This window comes from Castanea sativa, chromosome 6 (assembly GCF_040712315.1).
Source record: "Castanea sativa cultivar Marrone di Chiusa Pesio chromosome 6, ASM4071231v1".
In the NCBI taxonomy this organism is placed as follows: domain Eukaryota; kingdom Viridiplantae; phylum Streptophyta; class Magnoliopsida; order Fagales; family Fagaceae; genus Castanea; species Castanea sativa.
Window position 1 is genome coordinate 30726785 of NC_134018.1, and position 22705 is coordinate 30749489.

The following is a 22705-nucleotide window of genomic DNA, read 5'->3' on the forward strand; positions in this document are numbered from 1 at the left end:
TCGGAGCTACGTAACACCGCCTTGAGAGGCAATTAGGTCAGAACCACCACAGTGTAGGACTGGAAATAATGAGGAAGCTTCCGCGTGGCATGAACTATGGCAAAAAGTGCTTTCTCCAAAGGTAGATAGCGCACCTCAGCCTCATTCAAAGACTTACTAACATAGTAGACCGGTCTTTGCACCCCGCTTTCATCCCTTATGAGGACCAGGCTGACCACGTGGACGGCCACTGCCAGATAAGCGAACAAGACCTCGTCTGCCTCGGGGTGAGACAAAATGGGTGGCCGAGAAAGGTATTGCTTAAGTTGTTGGAAGGCTAACACGCAGTCCTCGGTCCATTGAAACCCTTTCCATTTATTCAACAATTGGAAGAAAGGACGGCACCGGTCAGCTGACTGAGAGATAAATCTGCTCAGTGCGGCAATCATTCCGGTCAATTTCTGGATTTCTTTTGGGTTTCGAGGCGGCTGAAAATCTTGAATAGCCTTAACCTGCACTGGGTTTACCTCTATGCCTCTATGAGTAAGCATATATCCCAAGAACTTTCCAGATCCTACGCCAAAAGAGCACTTTAAGGCGTTAAGGCGCAACTTGTACTTTCTTAGCACCTGGAAGGTGTCGGCCAGATCTTTCACGTGTGAAGGTATTGTTTTACTCTTCACCACCATATCATCCACATATACCTCAATGGTCTTTCCTAGTTGCCATTCGAACATTCTGGTCATCATTCTTTGGTAGGTAGCCCCAGCATTCTTCAACCCAAACGGCATGACCTTATAGCGGTAGTTCCCTGTTGGAGTAATGAAAGCAGTCTTCTCTTGATCCTCCAATGCTAATGGAATCTGATGGTAACCCTGAAAGGCATCCAAAAAACTCATATGAGGATGTCTGACAGTGGCGTCCACAAGCTGATCAATACGTGGCATTGGGAACGAATCCTTGGGGCAGGCCTTGTTCAAATCTGTGAAGTCCACACATACTCTCCACGTTCCATTCTTCTTTTTGACCACAACCGTATGCGCCAACCATTTGGGGTAGAAAACTTCTTTAATAGCCCCAACCCTCTTGAGTTTGAGCACCTCCTCCTTGACTGCCTCGGAATGTTCCTTGGAAGAACGCCGAGGTGGCTGCCTTCTCGGAACAATGGCGGGGTTGACATTTAAATGATGACAAATGAAGCTCGGATCTACGCATGGAGCCTCATAAGGGTCCCACGCAAAAACATCAATATTGCCCTTTAGAAATTCCGACAACTCCATCTTCTCCTGGTGTGGCAAACGTATGCCAACTTGGAAGAATCTCTCTGGGTCATCCGCTATCAAAAACTTCTCTAACTCCTCACAAAGAGCCTCCTCTCTTGTCACCACTCCAGGTGCATCCGGAGTTGTTAATTGCTATGAGTCCTTGATGAGCAAAGCTGATGACTCGGCTTCTGTCTGATGAAGCATTACGACCGATATGCATTGCCTGGCCACCGATTGGCTGCCGAGGATCTCTTCAACATATTCCCTAGAGGGGAACTTAACCTTAACATGCAAGGTAGAGGAGACGGCTCCCAGAGCGTGCAGCCATGGCCTGGCGAGGATGGCTGTATATGGGGAGTACGCGTCGACCACAATGAAATCCACCTCAGCCGTTTCTGAGCCGGATTGAACGGGAAAACGAATCTGTCCCTTCGGCACAACGGCCCTTCCTTCAAATCTTATGAGTGGCGAGTCATAAGGAGTAAGATCTTCCAGCTTCAACCTTAGCCCCTTAAATAAATCAGGGTACATGATATCTGCACCACTGCCCTGATCAATCATCACCCTCTTCACATCATAATTCCCTATCCTGAAAGTGACCACAAGAGCATCGTCATGGGATTGAATGGTACCAACCTTATCCTCATCTGAAAATCCCAAGATGGGTAAAGTCATCTTCAACCTCTTCGGCCTGCAGCCTGCCTCTTCGGCCTGAGAATGGGAAACCGCCATCACCCTAGTGGGACCTGAGCCGGTCCTGCCAGGTGCAGCAAAGATAACGTTAATTGTTCCCAATGCCGGCCGAGATGGATTATTTCTTTGATTGTTTGAGCCGGATTGACTGCCTTGCCCACTAGGTTGACACAGGTGCTGCTTCAGTTTTCCTTCACTGACAAGCTGCTCCAAGTGATTCCAAAGGGTCCGAAAATTCTCGGTAGTGTGGCCCACGTCCTGATGGTATTGACAAAAGAGGTTCTGATTCCTCTTCGCGTGGTCTCCTGCCATCTTACTAGGCCACCTGAAGAATGGCTCCTTACGAACTTTCTCCAGTAATTGGTGTACTGGTTCTCAGAACACAGTGTTCACGGCCTGAGGTGCTGCCAAGCCAGATTGCCCGATGTAATCTCTCCTCGGCTTGTTGTTGTGGTATCTGTCCGACCTGAAATCCTTTCTCTCCTGCGGGATAACCTTCTCCTTACCCTTTCCTTGCTGCTGGTCTTCCTCTACCCTTTTGTATTCATCAATACGATCCATGAGGCGACGTACGCTGCGGACGGGCTTTTTGGTCAAGGACTTCCTCAAATCGTGATCAGTAGGAAGACCTACCTTAAAGGTATTGAGCGCCACCTTATCAAAATCACCATCTATCTCGTTAAACATCTCCCAGTATCGGTCAGAGTATGCTTTCAACATCTCCCTTTCCCTCATGGTCATGGATAGCAGCGAGTCCAATAGCCGAGGCACTCTGCTACACGTAATAAACCGCGAAGCGAATGCTCTAGTAAGCTCCACAAACGAACCTACAGACCCCGATTTAAGGCCGTTGAACCACCTCATAGCAACAGGTCCCAAGCTAGAGGGAAAAACTTTACACATCAGGGTCTCGTTATGAGAGTGCACCGCCATCCTCTGGTTAAAGTGACTCACGTGCTCCACCGGATCAGTCCGGCCATTGTAGATGGTAAAGGTGGGCTGGGTGAACCTCCTGGGGAGCCTCCCCTTCTCAATCCTCCGCGAGAATGGAGATTTGGAGAATCATTCCCCAAGCCCCTGGAAGGAAGTTTCTTGCGTCTGCGAGCTGGCGGGTCGTCCTCCTCACAAAAGGACATTGCGCTGGGGGGTGAGCATGACCTCGAGCTGTAACTACCTCCCCGGACCTCCGCTGAAGAAGGATTAGATGAGGACGGTGAAGGCTTACGTCTGGCGCAGCGCAGCTTTCTTTTCAAACGATTAATCTCCTTCTGCATGGCTTTAGCACCATCCTCGTGGGTGGTGCTACCCCCGCCATGAGTATGGCTAGCCCTAGGGTCTTCTGTATGGACGCTTCCCTCCCGATCCATTCGACGCTCAAGGCGCTCGAAAAGATCCTCCGGTTGTGATCCCTGTGATTCTGCATGGTGAGAACCTAGGCCTGCCATAGTATCCCAGCTCCTTCCAGACTAGATTCCCACAGACGGCGCCAATTGTAAATGCACAATTGCACCTGGACCCAAAGACAATTATGGGCTTAGGCCCAATGAGCTTTAAACAATGAAATTTGTAGAGCGTGGGCTTGAAATCTAGATTAGAGGTACTGAGAACTTAATAACAGGCTATAATCTGCAAACACTTGTAAATAATGAATGATAATTGCTGATGGACCTCCTAGGACGTGAGGCGAGGACCACTTCTATATTATTTCTCTTTCTTTCTTAAAGATTACAATTCTTAATTTCTTTCTTGGTTACAGACTGGTCCTTTTTCTTTGGCCTTCACCCCCTTAAATACTTCTTTCCTGATGCTTTATCCACGTGTTGCTCAAACCTCCTCCCCCCTAGATATTTCTTCTCTTAGTGCCTTTGAATAGTGACCAGAAGTTTCAGTTCTACTGTTCAGGGGTCACTTCCCCATTAATGCGGCCAGGGAGGTAGGTGCAGAGTCTTTAATGTGGAGGTGGCAGCCTTTGCTCTTGATATTTTTCTAACACTGGTGTATCTAGAAGGTTCAGGGTTTCCCCCTTTTAACCAACAGTCTTTCCAGAATTCTGCCTTGACCTTCGTAGTGAATCTCCGAGTTCTCTTAGGTCTGTCCAAGGAGAAACTCACCCTTGGATGTATCCTCGGACCCTTGGCGTATGGGCCGATTCGCAGTACTAACAAATTCTTAGCTCAAGAACAGATCGGCCCTCCTTGCTAGAGCCCAAAGGCCCAAATGCCCGCTTGGGTCCTTTTACTCCCCACAGTTGTATATTTAAAATAAAAGAACATGTTCAATTAAAATAGTACTAGAGGGAAGCCAAACCCAAGAGTAATTGTTTGCACCCCATCTCCAATCCATTTACCTTAACACAACAAGGGCAAAGTTAACTATGCTCTAATAGCTCAAAAAAAAAAAAAAAAAAAAACTATGCTCTAATAGCATTAATTTAGGAACTATTTTTAGAAATTTTGTATGAAAAAAAAAGTAACTGAATTTTTTACTACTTTTTTATATTTCTCCTAAAAGTTGTATTAAAACTTGGAAAATATTTTACTGCATATAGGGGTATGTGAAAGTAAAAAGAAAGGAACATGTGTTCAAGGGTCATGTTAACAATAAATTAAAAAAATTAAAAATGGTGTATATAATTACTCTCAATAATTGAAATTGAAAGTTAAAAAAACAACTCTTGATCTTAACTAGTAAATTATAAAGGTAAAAAAGTGAAGAAGTAACAATTTTATAAAAGATAAAAGAGAGGAATTGTATCAGGTGCAATGCCTTAAATGTTGCACTTGATCTCAATCTCCATGTACACTAAAAATTGATTGGTGTCTTGATCTAATAATAAAGTGCACAATCGTCAGAAGTGAATACCATAGGTTGAAACTTAATAATAATAATAATAATAATAATAATAATAACAACTTCACTTTATTAAAAGGGAAATGCTAACGGATGCCCTTAGAGTATCGGTTAAGAATCCATTTAAAGAAAGTTTTTATGGGAAAAGAAAAAAAAATTAATGTTGTGAGAGGCTAGGGAAATTTTGGTGCTCTCAAAAAAGAGATTTGAGTGCTTTTTCAATGCATCTCTCTTTTTCGGTAGGTGGTGTGGAGTAGCCACTTATTTTTATACAAAAAAATTAGAAAAAATTAAATACAACTTTACATGACCAAAATATTTCATTGTCATTAATTGAATAAAAACAAAAACTTGATAGGTTGAATATTATAGGGCTTTGGGTCCTAGTTTCACTCTACCAAAAAATAAAAATAAAGACAAAGAATAGGTTTACCTATCCAAAAGAAACTAAGTTCGGAGGCCAGGTTACGGAATGAGGAGGTATTAGACACTTTATGCATAGGTCTACCCTTTATGCATGATATGAATGATATGTTGCATACATGACAAACTTAACCCTAAACTAACTCACATAAATCCATTTTATGAGTGTGTCCTCTTCTTTATTTAAAAAATTCAAATCTGTTTTTGTAAATTAAAAAAAAAAATAGATTTGATTAAAAAGAAACCATATCTGTTTTTGTATATGTAAACAAATAGTTTTGTAAAGAAAAATAAAATTTGTTTTTGTTGAGTGAAAAGAACAAGGTTTTTTGCTAAAAAAATATTAGATCTATTTTGAAGTGAAATAAAAAAAATGGTTTTTGGTTTATATGTAAAAAAATCAAATCCGTTTTGTAAGTTAGAAAATCTAGATTTCTAAAGAGAAAAATCAGATCTATTTTTGTTAAGTAAAAAAAAAAAAAAAAAAATTAGAAGAGGACTACACTCATGAAATAAACCTACGTTACATGCATCAAACAAAAACCATCACAACTTTTGACTTCATCTTTAAAATCGCAAAATCTGCTATTTTTGTGACAAAAGAAAATTTTCTTGGAAAATTCAAAATACAGATCAATCTTGTTGTGTTAAAAATTTCAGATTTGTATTTAATGAAAATACAGATCTGTTTTAATATATATAAAAAATCCAGACCTGTATTTAATGAAAATACAAATCAGTTTTTATGTAAAAAAATATTCAAATCTGTATTTAATGAAAATATAAATCAGTTTTGAGGTGTAAAAAAAATCCATAGCTGTATTTAATGAAATACAGATCTATATTTAGGTGTAAAAAAATTTCGGATCTGTATTTAATGAAAGTATAGATTTGTTTTTAGTTTTGAAAAAGATTTGTTAATGAGTAGATTTTTGAAACTCAAAAGGAAAACCATAACAAAAAAAGAATTAAGAAAATTTTTTAAAGAAAAGTTTAACAACACATGACATCTACATCAGAATTTAAAAATAAAAGAACACATCTATTTATGCATCATCAAGTAAAATTAAAAAAACTAGAAATAGGAAAAAGGAAAACTACCTCTTGCATGGACGTGCTCTTCTTATTGAGGGAATATTTTAGGGTTCAAAGAAATTTATTCAATTATCTTTGAAACCTAAAATATCTTATTTACAAAAAAGAAAATTCCTAAGGCTAGAGCCTCCAAAATGTCTTTAACGTAAAAGAGAGAAAAAAATAGAAAAGAAGAGTCAGAAAGATGGGAAATCAGTGAGCATGAAAAAGTGCCCTAAATTTTGAGATCTAGCCTCTATTTCTAGAGGCAATGATGTTTGAAAAATTAGCTACATCATCAAAATATAAACTGGGACGCATCCTTATCTCTAAAAAATAAAAAAAGATGTGTTTTAGTTCAATCCAAGTGCCCTTAAGCCGGGGCCCGAATTTGTGCCAATTAGCACTTGAAGAGTGGCGATTGACACTCCAAAAGTGCTGAATGGCCCTTTTGAGTGCCGGTCCCTCGTTTTAGTTGTGGTCCATTTTGGACTCTTTTTTTGAGGTTTTTTTAGCCGGGACTTGCACTTAGATGCGCTTTTAATCTTTATTCTAAAAATTAAACTCTTTTTCTGATAATTCAGGTTTTTCTGGCAATGATTATCTTGTAGATAAATTTTCAAAAAAGTCTTGATTATCCCCAATTTTATTGTTATTTAATTATCCCATTTATTCCTATGCAAGCAAGCCTATTTTTTACACTAACTAACAATCAATCACAAAATTATTTAATTAATTTTAATTGTCTAGCCAATCAGAATTAATTTAAATTAATCATGCGTGGTTGGTTCTACCTAAACACAATACATGTTGACCGTGCAAACTTGATCATACGATATCTTTCAATCCAACGGTCCGATTTGGAAATCGGGCATACTGTCGCAACTGTTAGAACCTCAAAATCATTTTTATGATATGTAATGAACAAATTAATGCATGTAATGCAATCATAAATTTTGGGTATATGAATGGTCATTCTAGTCATCTTCCTTGATTAAATCATGGGTGCAAAATCAAGTGTCTACAAATGTTTTGATAGTTTTTTTTTATTTCCCATAAAAGTTGTGTCAAAACTTTCCTAAAATAAATTATTAACCATTGCCCTAAGGGCACCTGTTAGCACGACCTTTATTAAAATACTTATCCTTAACTCTATTTTTTAAACCTTCATTTTATTAATAAATAGAAGATATTATTTAACGTAGAGGTCAACGTGCTTAAGTAAATTAATCGTGAGCCACTTTTGGTAGCTAGCAACAATGCAATAGTTAACAAAGAACAACTCAGGTTCAAATGGAAAGAGAGAGAAGCTTTGAGGAGGAAGACACACTAGAAAAGAGTACAAAGAAGATCAAAGAAATTCACCCAATGAATGAGGTAAACACTGAGAGGTTATGTGATGATAGATTTGCTAGATATAGTGCTAATAGTTATAAAGATAAGTTGGTGGGTTCCATCCCAGGGGCTTATGAACAAGCCTTTGGATTCTCTACTTCCTTGGATGAGGAAGATGAATTGGATGTGGATGATGATGAACTCTGTGAAGGTATGGCTGGACTTAAAGTCTCTAGTGAAGAGAAAGCGAGAATTAGAGCACCGTGGAGCTAGTCTATTATTGTTAAAGCTTTTGGTAAGAGTGTGGACTTTGTATATATGTCTTCTAAGCTTAGAATAATGTGGAATCCATCTGGTAGAATGGATTGTGTGGATATGGGTCATGATTCTTTTCTGATCAAGTTTGAGTTGCAAACTGATTTGGATGAGGTTCTTAAGAAGGGTCTGTGGTTTGTTGGTCAACAAGTCTTGGCCATTAGGCAGTGGGAACCCGAGTTCAAAGCGTCTAAGGCAACATGCTCATCTATTGCGGTGTGGATTAGGTTGCCTGAGCTTCCTATTGAGTACTACGATCCCATCATGCTTAAGAACGTGGGGAGCACAATTGGTCCTATGCTTCGTATTGATTCTCATACATTTAATGGTGCTAGAGGTCGTTTTGCAAGAATCTATGTCCAGATTAACATTGATAAACCTCTGATTAATTTTATAAAGATTGGGAAGATGGTGCAATCGGTGCAATATGAAGGTATTCAAATGATGTGCTTTGCGTGTAGGTGCATTGGTCATAGGAAAGATAGCTGTCCAACCTTAGTTAGGGGACCATAACCGACAGTAGATAAGGAAGGTATTAGTGCCACTGATGCCAACTATAGACCCAAGGAAGCTTGTATGACTGAGACAGGTCAAGAAGATCACAAGGCTAGAACAGAAGAGGTGTATGGAGATTGGATGGTAGTGAAGCGAAAGACAAGATCGGCTGGGAGAGGTTGGAATGCACGCTTTGGCTATGGTAGTGAAGGAGCGGGGTTTAAGGGTGATGGGGATGACAAGTCTGATTCACGTTACCCACCTCGAGACTCAAAATCTGACCAAGAAAGAGACGTGAAGAGAAAAGCAGTGGAGAAAGAGACATTAGTGAAAAAATATGATGAACCAGTATTGGCCCAGCCAAACTAAAAGAATACACGAAACCAAAGGGGTGAGGTGGCTATTGAAAATAGTGGTCACGTGTTGTCCCAACCGAACCAAAAGCATACACGGAACCACAGGAGTGAGATGGATATTGATAATAGTGGGGCCTGTAAACCTAACTCTAGGAAGGTGCCTACTAACCATGGTAAAAACCATACTATGGGTTAGGAGAGTAGAAAGTGGCCTGTTAAGGCTACCACGGAAAGCCCTTTAGTTAAGAAAAATTTTGCTAGTTGCCTTGGTAGGTTTACTTTTGAGGCAAAAGCTCAAGAGAATGAATACACTAACAGAGATATGGGCAATTTTTCTAAAGAGCAAGGTGATACCAATTGGAGACAAAACAATAGAAGGGATACAAAGGGATCCAACAGATATAATGGGCTGGTACGAAGAGGAGGCTCTTGTAGCCTGGAAGAACATCTTCCCCCTAACAAAGGTGAGTGCTCGACTAGGCTATCTACCCATGGAGGACGAGGCATGTCTGAAAACTCCAAACCCGTATTGGCATTTTCTCATGGACAAACCAACGTTTCCTCCTCTAACCAACATGGTATCGGTACAACAAGGGAGTCCCTTTTGGAAGCACCTTTGTGAAGAATCAATGAGTGCTTTAGAGAAAATTTATCTGGAGACAGCGATTTGTTAGAGAAAAATCCTTCAGGAGAGACCGGTGGAGATGGTAGTTATGGGCAACCTTTTTCTTGTGAAACTTCTACAGTTTTCAATGCCTATGATAGCATGCACTCTGAACATACTCAACAAGCAGTATCTTTTTGGGATTCTGAAACACACAGTGAATTTGTTTCCGGGACTCATCAAGGAAAAGATGGCACTGAGACAAGCATGGACATTGAGGGTGACAGGGGAGGAACCATCCTCGGAATGGTTTGATGCTTGCTGTACCCCCAATCCGATTATGAATATTTTAATATGGAATTGTCGTGGGGCGATGAAGCCCACTTTTAGGAAGACTATAATGGACCTGGTGGAATGGCATAAGCCTGCAATTTTTGTGATCATAGAAACTAGGATTAATGGTAGTAGAGCTGATGATATCATTCGGAGGTTGCCGTTTGATGGGGCATAGTCCACAGAGACTATTGGGCATGCAGGGGGCATTTGGCTCCTTTGGCAATCTGACATTGTATCCATGGATGTGCTTTCAGCTACGGAGCAAGAAATCCATGCGATAGTTCAAGTTAGTCCCCAATCTCAGCCTTGGCTTTTAAGTGCAATTTATGGTAGTCCTCGTTTTAGAGAAAGATGCATGCTGTGGGAAAATTTAAAAATGTTATTTGTTAGACATAATCTCCCTTGGGCTGTGATGGGAGATTTTAATGATGTCACGTGTGAAGAAGAGAAGTATGGGGGTAATGGTATTTGTAGAAGGAGGGTTATGGAGTATACTGGGTGTATGGATTATTGCAACCTTATTGATCTGGGATTTTCTGGAACTAAATATATATGGACTAATAAAAGAGATATTGGTGATTTTATTCAGCAAAGATTGGACCGAGTTTGGGCCAATTCGGGTTGGAAGGCAGCTTTTCCTGAAGCATTGGTGAAACATTTAGCTCGAATTAATTCTGATCACTGTCCACTGCTTCTTTCTTTGGATTCTCCTCATATCAGCAATGGTGTCAAACCTTTCCGCTTTCAACCCATTTGGCTTAGTCATGAAGAGTTTCCTAGTGTTGTTAGGAAGGCGTGGGAAGGTAACCATCATAGTGTGTGTAATGCTATTAATGAATTTACCAATAAAGCAAATGTTTGGAACAGAGATGTCTTTGGAAACATTTTTTGGAAAAAGAAGGATCTTATTGCGAGAATGCTGGGTGCGGAGAAAGCCTTAGCTAGAAATCCCTCGCAAAGATTGATCCATCTTCATAATTTCCTTTCGGAGGATCTTGAGAAAATTCTTGCGTTGGAGGAAGAGCTTTGGTGCATGAAGGCTAGAATGAATTGGCTGATTCAAGGGGAAAGAAATACACTACTCCAAGGATCAAATTCTTTCTGTGGCTTGTTTCTTGGAATAGTATTCTTACTCGTGTAGTGCTTGGTTCAAGGGGTTTCAACCTGTGTTTAACTTGTGAAGTGTGTGATATCTCAGATGAATCTATTATCCATGCATTGCGTGACTGTCCTGGGGCAAAAAGAGTGTGGACTGAGTTGGGCATCCAGTGTACTAATCAAGAGTTCTATGATCTCCCTTTACCAGAATGGCTAAAGAGCAACTGCTGCTCGGTCTAGATTTTTTCTTGGCCTCGTATTCCTTGGAAAATGCTATTCCCTCAGGCTCTTTGGCTTATATGGCTCCAACAAAATAAGGTAATTTTTCGTAATGGAAGTTTTGATGCGAAGATAACTGGTCATTGCATTAAAAAAGGAGCAGAGTTCTTTGCTATTGTGCCTGAAAACCCCATGAAACCGAGCAGAGTGTTGACTCGAGTGTCCTGGACTAAACCTTAAGAGGGATGGGTGAAGTTGAACTTGGATGGATTGGTGTTAGGGAACTCGAAGAAGGCTGGTGGAGGAGCTGTGATCAGATGTAGTAATGGGGACTGGATTGCGGGTTGCTTAAGGAAACTTGGGAACACGTCTAGTATACTGGCTGAGTTGTGGGCGCTTAGAGATGGGCTCCTTTTGGCAAAACAGCTTAGTTTAGATAATATTTGTGTGGATATGGATGCTGAATATCTTGTATATTTACTTTCTAATACTTTTGTGGTTAACCTTAGTCTTGAACCTTTATTATCCGATTGCAAGAACCTTATGAAGACGTTCCTTAACTGTACAGTGGCGCATGTTTTTAGGGAGGCGAATAGGTGCGCTGATAGATTAGCTAGGTTAGGGGCTGATCTGCATTCAGACCACCTTATTTTGTATAATCCACCGCTGTGGTGGAAGACCTCCTGGTTAGTGATAAAGCTGGTCATATTTGTAATAGACTTGTGGTGCCTTAGTTGTATAATACTTGCTTGGTTTACCCAAAAAAAAAAAAGTGCTTAAATAACAAATCTATCAGTATCTATACATATATTAATCCACTTATATAGTTAAAAAATAATTTAAACAATACTATTTCCATATTCTAATACTAAAATAGTATTAAGTATTTTATTTTTATGCCCGATTGAAACCTTTATTTTTTCTTTTATCTATGGTACATGTTGTCTATGCCGTTATTTTTAAAATGAATATATATATATATATATATATATATATATATATATATATATGTATGTATGTATATGTGTGTGTATATATATTGTGGACGTCCACTATTTTTTATATTGCTTGATTAAAATGTAATTTTGTCGAACCATGAATTGTATTTGATTGAATTTCCAAATTATCCATCAAATTAGTTTAGTTCCTAAATGAGTAAATTTTGTGGGTTATTTAGTTTATGTATGTGGAGGATAATTGTTAAATGAAAAAAAAATTATATATGCATAATTTTAAGGGCTATGTAAAGACATAATCAAATGAATAGTTAGCCAGGAGTAGTTAAATTAAATTTTGTTTTTGGTTAATATGACGATTTTTTGAAAGTGTGTAAAACTATAGTTATATCTAAAAAATATGAGGGATTTAAAAAGTTATATATACTCAAATATAATACAATTAAATAAAAACCATTAAAAAATTTGCCAAATTTTTGTATATAAAAAAAAGGATAATTACGCTCCTCTCTATTGAAGTTTGAGAAAATGACACTCCACTCCAAATTTGTAGAGAAATAACATCTTTCTTCCTTGACATTCTTTTGACCAAACTCTGTTAAATTGATGTTAAAATTGTTGTATGCTAACTTGCATTTTGCTTTAAGGGAGTTTCCAAAATTATCTTCCCTTTCAAAATTAAAATATATTGATTTAAATTTTTAGTAAAGAGTATTTAAAAATATTTAGAATGACTTTTTTTTGAAAGAGTTGAGGAGAGATTTGTTGTTGCAAGTCTTTTGGTGCTTGATAAAATTAACATTATTATTACAAATTTATCTATGTTTTTACTAATCATGGTTAAACTTTGGTAAAAATAATGTTATAAAAATATAGAATATTTTTTTACTAACATAAACCAAAGTAGAGTGCTATTTCTTCAAACCTTAAGAAGGAGAGTATTTTTTGAATTTTTTCCCCTTAAATTTGGGGTGGAGTATCATTCTTCAAAACCTTAAGAGAGAAAAATGTAATTTAGAAATACTATATTTATAATATTTTCACAATAAGAGTCCGTTTGGTTGGGAAGATGGAAAAATAAGAGACTAGAAAATGGAGAGAGAATGAAAAAGTGAGAGGATAGAAGAGATTTTAGTTTCCCTTGTGTTTGGTTAGAAAGAAGGAAAAGTGAAAGGATGAAAATGTTTTTTTATTTGGTTAAGAAGAGAAATGAGAGAATAGAAAATAAAATTTGTATAAATTTACTTCTATGTCATTGTTAAAAATGATGCTCAATTAAAAATAAAAAAAAGAGGCAAACAAGCAACCCAAAAAAAAAAGAAGCAATCATCCAATTTTATTCAAAAGGAAAATTCATGTCCAGTAAAAAATAAGAAATAAAAATAATAGTAATAAAAAACGTTAAAAAAAATAAGGCTATGTGTATCAGCATCTCGCTCATCATCACCACAAAAAAAAAAAAGGCAAGCAACAACAACACAAGCTTTGTAGCCAAGAAAAAGTAAAAAGGAAATGTGGATAATTTTTTCCAAATATTTTTGCCCACATTTCTCTCCAATTTTATCCTCAATTTGGGAGATTGTGTTTTAGTCGAGTAGGTAAGAATAGAAAACCACTACCATAAAGTGTTTTAAATGCTATAATATTTAGTATTGATAAATAGTAAAATTTGCTATCTTTTAAAGAAAAAAAAAAAAATTAAATGAAGTTGTAAAAAAAAAATATATATATATTAAAGAAAGAATATTTAGATAAAATTATAAAAAAAAATAGAATGTTTAATATTTGATATATTATAAAATAAAATGTTAAAATTATAAAAGTAGTATTTTAAAATGGTAAATGTTATCATTTTTACCATCGTTGACAAGAATGCTCTAACAAGGTAGTAGTAAATGAAAAGAAAACGATACCGTCTACGAGAGTCGTACACTGACTCAATATGTTATAAAATAAAAGTAGTGCATAATAATAAATCTATATTGTTCAGACTCAGAGAGAAAGCTCCTCCTTCTCCAAGCAAGCAATCCGATCAAAGCTGAAACACGCACACATTCTCTCTCCTCTTTTGTAAAGACAAAGATGGAAGCCGAAGAAGCGAATCCAAGTAACACCAACAACGAAGACCTCATCACCTCATTCTGCGACATCACCTCTTCCACCAGAGAAGAAGCTCTCTTCTTCTTAGAGAGCCACAACTTCCACCTCGACTCCGCCGTCTCCACCTTTCTCGACAACGACAACGACAACGTCAACGTCAACGACAACGAAAACATCAACCCCGCCGCCGTTGCTCACCCAATCATTCCTTCCGACTCTCCGTCGCCGTCGCCGTCGCCTTCTAAGTCCCCCGACTACTCTCCCTCTCGGTCGCGATCCCGCTCGCCGTCTCCTACTCCGTCTCGGCCTCCCTACCAGCTCCGCTCCACCAGGCGTGGCCCGACCCCTAACACTACTGACCGTACACGTGGCAACGTCCGTACTCTCGCCGATCTCAACCGTCCGTCTCGGGAAGACCACGGTAGTGACTCCGATGAGCCTCAGGAGTACTACACCGGTGGCGAGAAGAGGTACCTACTCTACTCTACTCTTTTTCCATTCCTAGGGTTTCTATGTTTGGTTGCCGGGAAAACCTAATTAAGAAACTTGCAAACAAAAATTCGATTTACAATCTCGAATTATTAATTTCTGTCAAATTGAAAACCACTGCAATGCAATGTTGGAGTGAAGTTACGTGTTGATTATAATAGTATCTGTGATTGTAAAGGAAGTTTTAGTTTTAGTTTGTACTTTAATTTAGATATATTGCTGAAACTTACTATATTTATTGGCACAATAGCAGCTTTCGTTGAAGGTGAGATTTGTGTGTTATATTTAATCGTCAAATGGTTGTGTTTGTGATAATCTCTCAGTGTGTTTGGAGTTGGAGGGAGAGGAGGGTATGAGGGGAGCAGAGTGGAGGGCAACGGTTATCCCTTCCGCTTATCTTATTTCAATGTTTTAAAAATCAAGTAGGGGGACACTGTGTGTACATATCTCTCCTCCCCTATGCTTGGATGTTAAAGGGAAGCAGAGACGGTAAATTACCGATTTCTCCAAAAGCTTGTTAGGAAACGCCGAATTTAATCATTTATTCTAACAAGAGAAAATGAATACGACATATTGATAATTATAACCCTCTTTTATGTAATTTAGCATTTAAAAAGTGGAACCCCTCCCCTCCCCATCTTTCCAAACACATGGTAAGTTGGGGTATTAAGACCTGTTTGGTGTCAAAGTATGGAAGAGGGAGTTTCTTTATTATCGTAGTCTTTCATGGTTGGTTGGTATCTGATCTCTAGCTCATTATATAGATTGTCTTGTCAAAATCAAAGTAATGGGTACAAGGTAATAAGAATTGAAATAGAACTGGCATTGGTGGTTTATTTTATCAAATGAAGCATCTTTCAATTAAAAAAAAAGGAATGAATGCATTGAGTAAGCACGTTTCAAATTGTTTATAAGATAGGCCTCATTATAATTGCTTGGTGCTTTCAGTATGTTTGGTTTACCTCTAGGTTCTAGACTAGAGGAGATAAAAAGAAGAGAAAATTTTTAAATTCTATTGCTTGATTTTTTCAGTACGTCCGGTTTACCCCTAGGCTCTAGAGGAGATATTTTGGTTTGTTAAAGAAGAGAAAAAAGAACAGAAAGCATGAGAATAATTTGTTGGCATCTCTTTCGTCACCCCACTAGGATTTTGTCTATGAAATTGGTGAAATTTGGAGAAAATTTAGGTAAAATGAAGAAAGGACACCATTTGTTTCTATCATATCTTTACTTTCCCTTAGTTAGAAGAGTATCCAAAATCGGAAATGCGCATCCGTATGTTGAATGTGAACCGAAGTAACCTCTGTTAAGCTATGAGAAAGGGAAATTATATTATGAAGTGAACACCCACTTTTTATAAGCCATAAAGAGCTAAAGCTTCTTATGGAAATCCATGTCTATATTTGATTGCTTGTACGCCCATTGTAAATAATAATAAGCCATCTTGTATCAAACACTGAAGTTATCTCTGCATTTTGTCTCACTTCTCTATATTAGGAAAATGGGGTCCTTTGGGAGGGTTGGTATTGATTCTTTATCCACAACATTAATCCTTAGGTGGACCCAGACCCAATTGAAGTTGTCTTGTTGGTGAGAATAAATTGTTTCACTTAGCTTATATTAAGCATACTTGAGCATAGCAGACTCTGTTGTTGCCAAGTTGGTGTTATATACGCTCCATTTGTTTTGACGTAAAATATTTGCAGGAAAATATTTTCTCAATTTACAGTGTTTGTTTTGCAGTAAAACATTTAGTTAAAAGTAAAATATTTTCAGTTAACCAAATCAATCTAAAGCAAATTTGTGTAAAATATTTTACACTTAAAATATTGGTAAAATATTTTATAATTTCTCTCTTAACTCTCAACCAACAACTCACAGGCTATCTATTATCTCCCTTTCACGCCATCTCTTTTCTCCCTCTCAACCCGTACCTTCTCTCCCAAAACCTGGTGGCGCCACCCACCGACCAGCGCAACCCACCGACCAGCGCAACCCAATAACGTCGCCACCCATCGACCGGAGCCACTCACTGACCGGTGCTTCCCACCAGCGGCGCTACCACCTATGGCGCCACCACCGACCGACTCCACACTCCTCCCTCCTCTCGTTTCTCTCACAAAGTTCATCGAGATCTGACTGCTAATCAGCGGCTTGGGTTTTTAATTGTTGCTCTGATCTTGCTGGTGGCTGTTCCGGTCTTGCTGCCACTACATTTGCTGGGTTGTTGGATTTTCACGATAGATTCTTTGTTCGTGGATTTTCTTTTCAGGTTTTTGATCTGGTTTTATGGGTGTTTTAGCTTTTCTGATATGGATTTTTGGGTTGTTGATGGCTGTTTTTCTGGTGGTTGATGATGATTTGGTGGTTGGTGGTTGTTTTTTTTGGTAGTTGATGGTGGTTTTTTGAAGCTTTGGTGGTGGCTGATGGTGGTTTTAATGGCTGTGTTTTGAATGGTTGGAGGTGATTTGGTGGCTGGTGGTGATTCTGATGGCTCTTGGGTGTTTGGGTAGATGATGGTGGCCGATGGAATGGGATTACAGGTGGTTGGTGGTTGTTGTTTTGGTAGTTGGTGGCAGTTTTTTGAAGCTTTGGTGGTGGTTTTGATGGCTGTGTTTTGAATGGTTGGAGGTGATTTGGTGGTTGGTGATTCTGATGGCTCTTGGGTGTTTGGGCAGATGATGGTGGCTGATGGAATGGGATTACAGTGGTTATATTTTTGCAATGGTTGGGGGTGGCTGGGTATGTGGTGGCTGGTGGCGGCCGATTTATATTTGCAATATTTAGGTCACAACACTTGCAAAGCACCTGCAAATATTTTACATTTGAAAATCTTTTACATCGAAACAAACAGAGCGATATATTCTCTTTCTCTTTGACCAGAAAATTCATATGTTTGGTTTGGTATGGATTGTTAGTTTTTTTTTTTTTTTTTTGGTAGCTTTTACTAATTTTATTTAACAAAATCATGAGCTGTCTTAGTCACTGAATCAGAAAATTGTTGTTACATCCTTGATAGCAATGATGAATAATTTTGTTCTGTTTCACTTTTGGTTGCAGTGGAATGCTTGTCCAGGACCCAACCAAAGGTAATGAAGTGGATGCAATTTTCAATCATGCCAGACAGGTTGCTGTAGACCCTGATCACCTTCAACCATCTTCAAGCTCAAAAAGCTTTACTGGAACAGCAAGATTACTCTCAGGCGAGACAGTGTCATCTGAACCTCAGCACCCTGAAGTTGTCATTCATACCATCACTTTTTGGAGCAATGGTTTCTCCGTGAATGATGGACCTTTGCGGAGGTTTGATGATCCTGAAAATGCTTCATTCTTGGAGGTAATTTTTCGATGAAGTGCCATTCATCGTACTGATGGTAATCATAATATTTTATGCTGCATTTTCGTGTTTGTGCGACCATGGTTTATCCCAACATTCCCTTTCCACACTTCCTGCCCTGGTGTCTTTTCTTTTAAGGGATTCTATGCATTCAACAAAATTTAAAATTTGCCATTCTATTAGCGTTTCTGTCTATTAGAGATGTGTGCTTATGATCAGTTGTATCTCAATGCAGAGCATCAAGAATTCTGATTGTCCTAAGGAGCTTGAACCAGCAGATAGGAGAACTAGTGTTCATGTTGAACTCCTGAGGCGGGATGAAAACTACCCTGTGCGACCCTTTTTCTTCCCTGATCTCCTGTTTATTTGTTCCTTGTTTGCATGTGTTTCTTATTGTTTCCTTACCCTGTTAATTTAATGCAGGAGCCAGTGAAGAGCCACGTAGCTTTTCATGGAGTGGGAAGAACTTTAGGTAGCAGCACCTCCACAACAACCCCTGCTGTCTCTGAACCCACAGTTTCTGCCACTCCCCTCAACACTGCTCCATTGCCATTAACGGGGTTAGTTGTTGACGAGTCATCACCATCAACTTCAATTCAGCTCAGATTGGCTGATGGTACACGCATGGTCTCTCGCTTCAACCACCACCATACAATCAGAGAAATCCGTAATTTTATTGATGCATTAAGACCTGGTGGAGTAACAACTTACCAGCTTCTGACAATGGGGTTCCCTCCCAAACAACTAACTGATCTGGACCAGACTATAGAGCAGGCTGGCATAGCCAACTCAGTTGTCATCCAGAAATTCTAGCTAGTTGCATTGGTGCTAACCCCCATTTGTGTTAGCTTACCTACATATATATGATAAAAACTTGACTGATTTTATGTTATACATAAAATAGTTTGATTAATAATTCAGTTCAGAAGTGCTTTCATCCTGTACGTGTTTTTGGAAGCAAAGACCTATCCAAATGCAAAAACACGGTTCAATTTGAGAAAGTAAATCGCAGTTGGATGTATCTATGTTTCAGTGGTTATCTTTTTTCCTTTCTTATATTCTTTTGCTATGGGGTTTTAGAAGGATTGATGGTTCTCCTTTATAAGCTCTGCACCAAATATGAGTCGACTGGTTGGAGAATAATGAATCTCTAGTACCCCTTAACAAGAGGGGCAAAGGCTATCCCCATGAATCAGAGCTGGATTACAACCGTCTCTCACAAATAATAATTTGCTTCTGCACCCCAAAAAGTAGGGGGGGGGGGGGGGGGGGGGGTACCCTCGCAAAAGAGTCTCAATTTTCACTTTTTTAGTTAACATATGTACAGGTTACATGAGTTATACATTTTGCCACCTGTATTGGGGAATATGGATGGGGCTAAAGATCTATAGGCTAAATTGTTTATGGGTAGGCTTTCTTCCTAGATTTTATTTATCATCGTAATTGTAAGAAAAATTAAATTTATACCGGTCATCCAACTATAATAATTAGATTAGGTACACCAATATGGTGCACTATAAATAGTCTCAAACTCTCTGAAGTCTTACATTCACAGTACAAGACTTGTCATATGATGACAAGACTGCATTGGTGGCCAGATTATATTCTCGGATTTCACATCAGAAGCAGGGTTTTACATCCTGCTCAGGGCTCCCTTCTCCATTTCTCCATTTCAATTAAGATTATAAACAAGTGTACACCTCATTTAGCAACGTATATTGTAATCACGGTGTAAGGGAATTTTGAACACCTTTTGGGGTCATCTTTGCGCTTCTAAACTCTATAACAGTCCAATACTCCATATTTCTTGTATTTCATCCACAACATTATTTATTTTCTGTGAATTATTTATAGCTCATTGTCAAGTTTCACCCCCAGTATATGTGATAAACACAGCAGAATTTTCAGTTTTTTTTTTTTTTTTTTGAGAAACAAACACAGCTGAAATTAGGAGACCACTAAAAAACAATGATGAATGAATCAGAACAATTTAGCGTGCATTTAACATATTTGAGTAGACAACCAGTCTGACGTCAAGACCACTGAATTTTGATTGGAGACAGTCTAATCTTACTTTTTGAAAGCTATGACGAGTACATAGAAAAGTTGCATGTGCAACTCCTTTGCCAGATCCACAACTAGCATAGGGTCTAGATTACCTATCAATTTTAACATTATGAGTTCGTCTAATCATAATTTTTTTTTTCCTTTTTTTTTTTTTGAGAGGCCTCTGAGCATATTTTTGAGAGAGATTGTCTTTTTTTCCCCTTCCATTATTATTATTATTATTATTTTTTTATGAACAAAAAGTGAGCAAAGGTACTATTGTGGCTCACCTTCATAGCATGACTCACTCTATTAGTGTGACTATAAGGACACTTTCGCTAAAGAATGTTAGATTGAATTATATTTACTTTACGTGATCAGGATGACCACAAATTCCACGAGGGAACTAATAAATTAGGAGTTAACGCAAGAGGCAACCTCTCTCACCGCTAAAGTTCAAATGTGGGTCACACACCTTGACCACTATACCACCGCTCTCGGTGGTATCTTTTATACTTTTATGACTTTGCCTGGATTTATATATTATTAGTCGGCCAAGGAGATTATGCTTAATTGGACTCCACTGTCCCTGTAATCACAGTATACTTAGGTAAAAAGTAGGACACTTAATGAAATTGACTTTTAATGTTACAGTTATACACAGTTTAATAAAATAAAAAATTATATGCAAACAAAAAATATATTTTGATAATATAATTAAAAAGTAAAATAATTTAAGTTACATAATTATTTAAGTTCAAATTTGTAACGAAGACCAAATATAATATTAGAATAGGTTATAAAATAATTTAAAAAGAATAGTAAATTTTCTTTTAAATATATTGAAACTTATGATAATTGAGGTTAATCAAAATAATATTTTGATAATATTTGTTAATATATTTTTTCACTTTTTTTTAGAAGAAAAACTTGGAATTTCACTTAATGTAAACTGTGTTAATAACTTTAATAGACTTGTAGGGACATTGGGCCCAGTAGTTTACAAAGGATGGCCTAACAAAGTCTCTTGGGCTAAAAACCCAATCCGAGGACATCAAATGATCTAGGAGTACATGAATGTACCTCATAAAGAAAATGCCAGGTAAAAATGTGATAAACGAGTGAACAATTTTGTCCGAGGAAGAGATTTGTCCTTGGATATTAAAGCCGAGGTCATAGGAAGAAAGGTTTAATATCCCCAGGTTATGTTATAAAAAATCCTATAGCCACGGGAAGACATGGTACACGTGGAGGACAATAGAAAGAGCCGTGGAATATCTAAGGTAAAGCTGCTACCATCGCCCACACATTAAAAAAACTCTGCAATTGATATACTGATTGCATTAATGGAGAAATGAGACCTAAGCATGAGGTTTAGAACTTGGTCCCTGCCCTAAAGGATTTCAGGAAAATTTGATAGGACAAGTATCTAAAGCCAGCGTTACAACCATGAGGAAGTATAAATAAGAGAAAAGACCTTCGGAAGAGAGGAGACTTTTTTCTTGAGAAAGAAGAAAGAATAGCATATGATAATCTACCGATCTATAATTGTAATCAACCTTGAGAAGCAATACTATAAACTATCCTCGGATTGTGTCCGAGGAAGAACTTTCATTCATATTCTTATAGTTAACTCCTTGTTTGCACCATTGGGCCCGATGCCCGTTCTTTCTTTGTTGTTTGAACTACCCTCAAAATCTAGATTTCAAGCCCACTCTCTATAAATTTATTGTAAAAGGCCTTTTAAGCCCATTCCCTTTTGATTGTGGATTGGAGGTTCGACTTGTGTCCTTACAAGACTTATAATGAGTGGCATGGTAAAATTTTGTCATTCAACTTGTAATACTTATTATTCTCAAAAAAAAAAAAAAAAAAACTTGTGATACTTACATTACACCACAAAAATACAAACGCAAAGTATACAACCCAATTTTTATTATTAAAAAAAAATTATAAAGATTATTAAAATAATATGAATGATGAAACTTCTTTTAAATTTATCTAAACCCTTAAAAGTAGAATTTTAATGGCATTATAATTTTTAAAATTTTTGGAACTTTAGTATTAGAGTTTCACTGAGAGAAAAGTATATTAATTATTTTAAAATATTTAATTAAAGTAGTGTAGGATAACTTGTTTAATAAAAAAAGCAATTATATTTTGTGGTGGAATAAAATATATATAATTAATAGTAAATTTAGACGAGCTATGAGATGACTAGAGGGCAAGTGCACTGGAGTTGAACCTTTATTTTACCCTTTGGTCTCACCTCAAGTTGTAAATACAAGAGCCCCTGAAGAGCCGGCTGTTAATGCTATTATTCATTGAAGTCACGCACATTGAGTTTTGTTGGGTAGAGATCGAACCCTAAGTGGTGACTAGGCTAAAGAGAACGGAGAAAAATAATTTTCGTCTTCTTCTTTAGTTCATACACGGTTAGGAGTTTTTCAAGAATTAATAGCCCCACTTTTGACCAATCTTATAGTCATTGAGGTGAAGATCAGGGTCGTTCAAGAAGTTGCTTGCTGGAATTTTAATTTGTTTTTCAAGTTTGTAGCATTGAGGTATGTGGTTCTTTCATTAGAAATTTTAGATTTAAGGTAACATGTGATTTGTGCAAAATATGAAGTAGATCATAATTTTTATTCCACTAGGTATTACATTACATTTATGTGATGTGATGCATGTTATTTCCAACAGAGCCAGTTGTCTTGAATGAGCTAGCTAGTAATGGA

General features: G+C 37.7%; 1 protein-coding gene across 1 annotated transcript; it reads left to right on the forward strand.

Moving 5' to 3' along the window:
- Positions 1–13918: 13918 nt before the first annotated feature.
- LOC142640601 (plant UBX domain-containing protein 4-like) lies at positions 13919–18956 on the forward strand. Its single transcript, XM_075814772.1, has 4 exons — positions 13919–14568; positions 17648–17924; positions 18160–18255; positions 18348–18956. The coding sequence occupies exons 1-4, from the start codon at positions 14081–14083 to the stop codon at positions 18735–18737; spliced, it is 1251 nt and encodes a 416-aa protein (XP_075670887.1). The 5' UTR covers positions 13919–14080; the 3' UTR covers positions 18738–18956.
- Positions 18957–22705: the final 3749 nt, after the last annotated feature.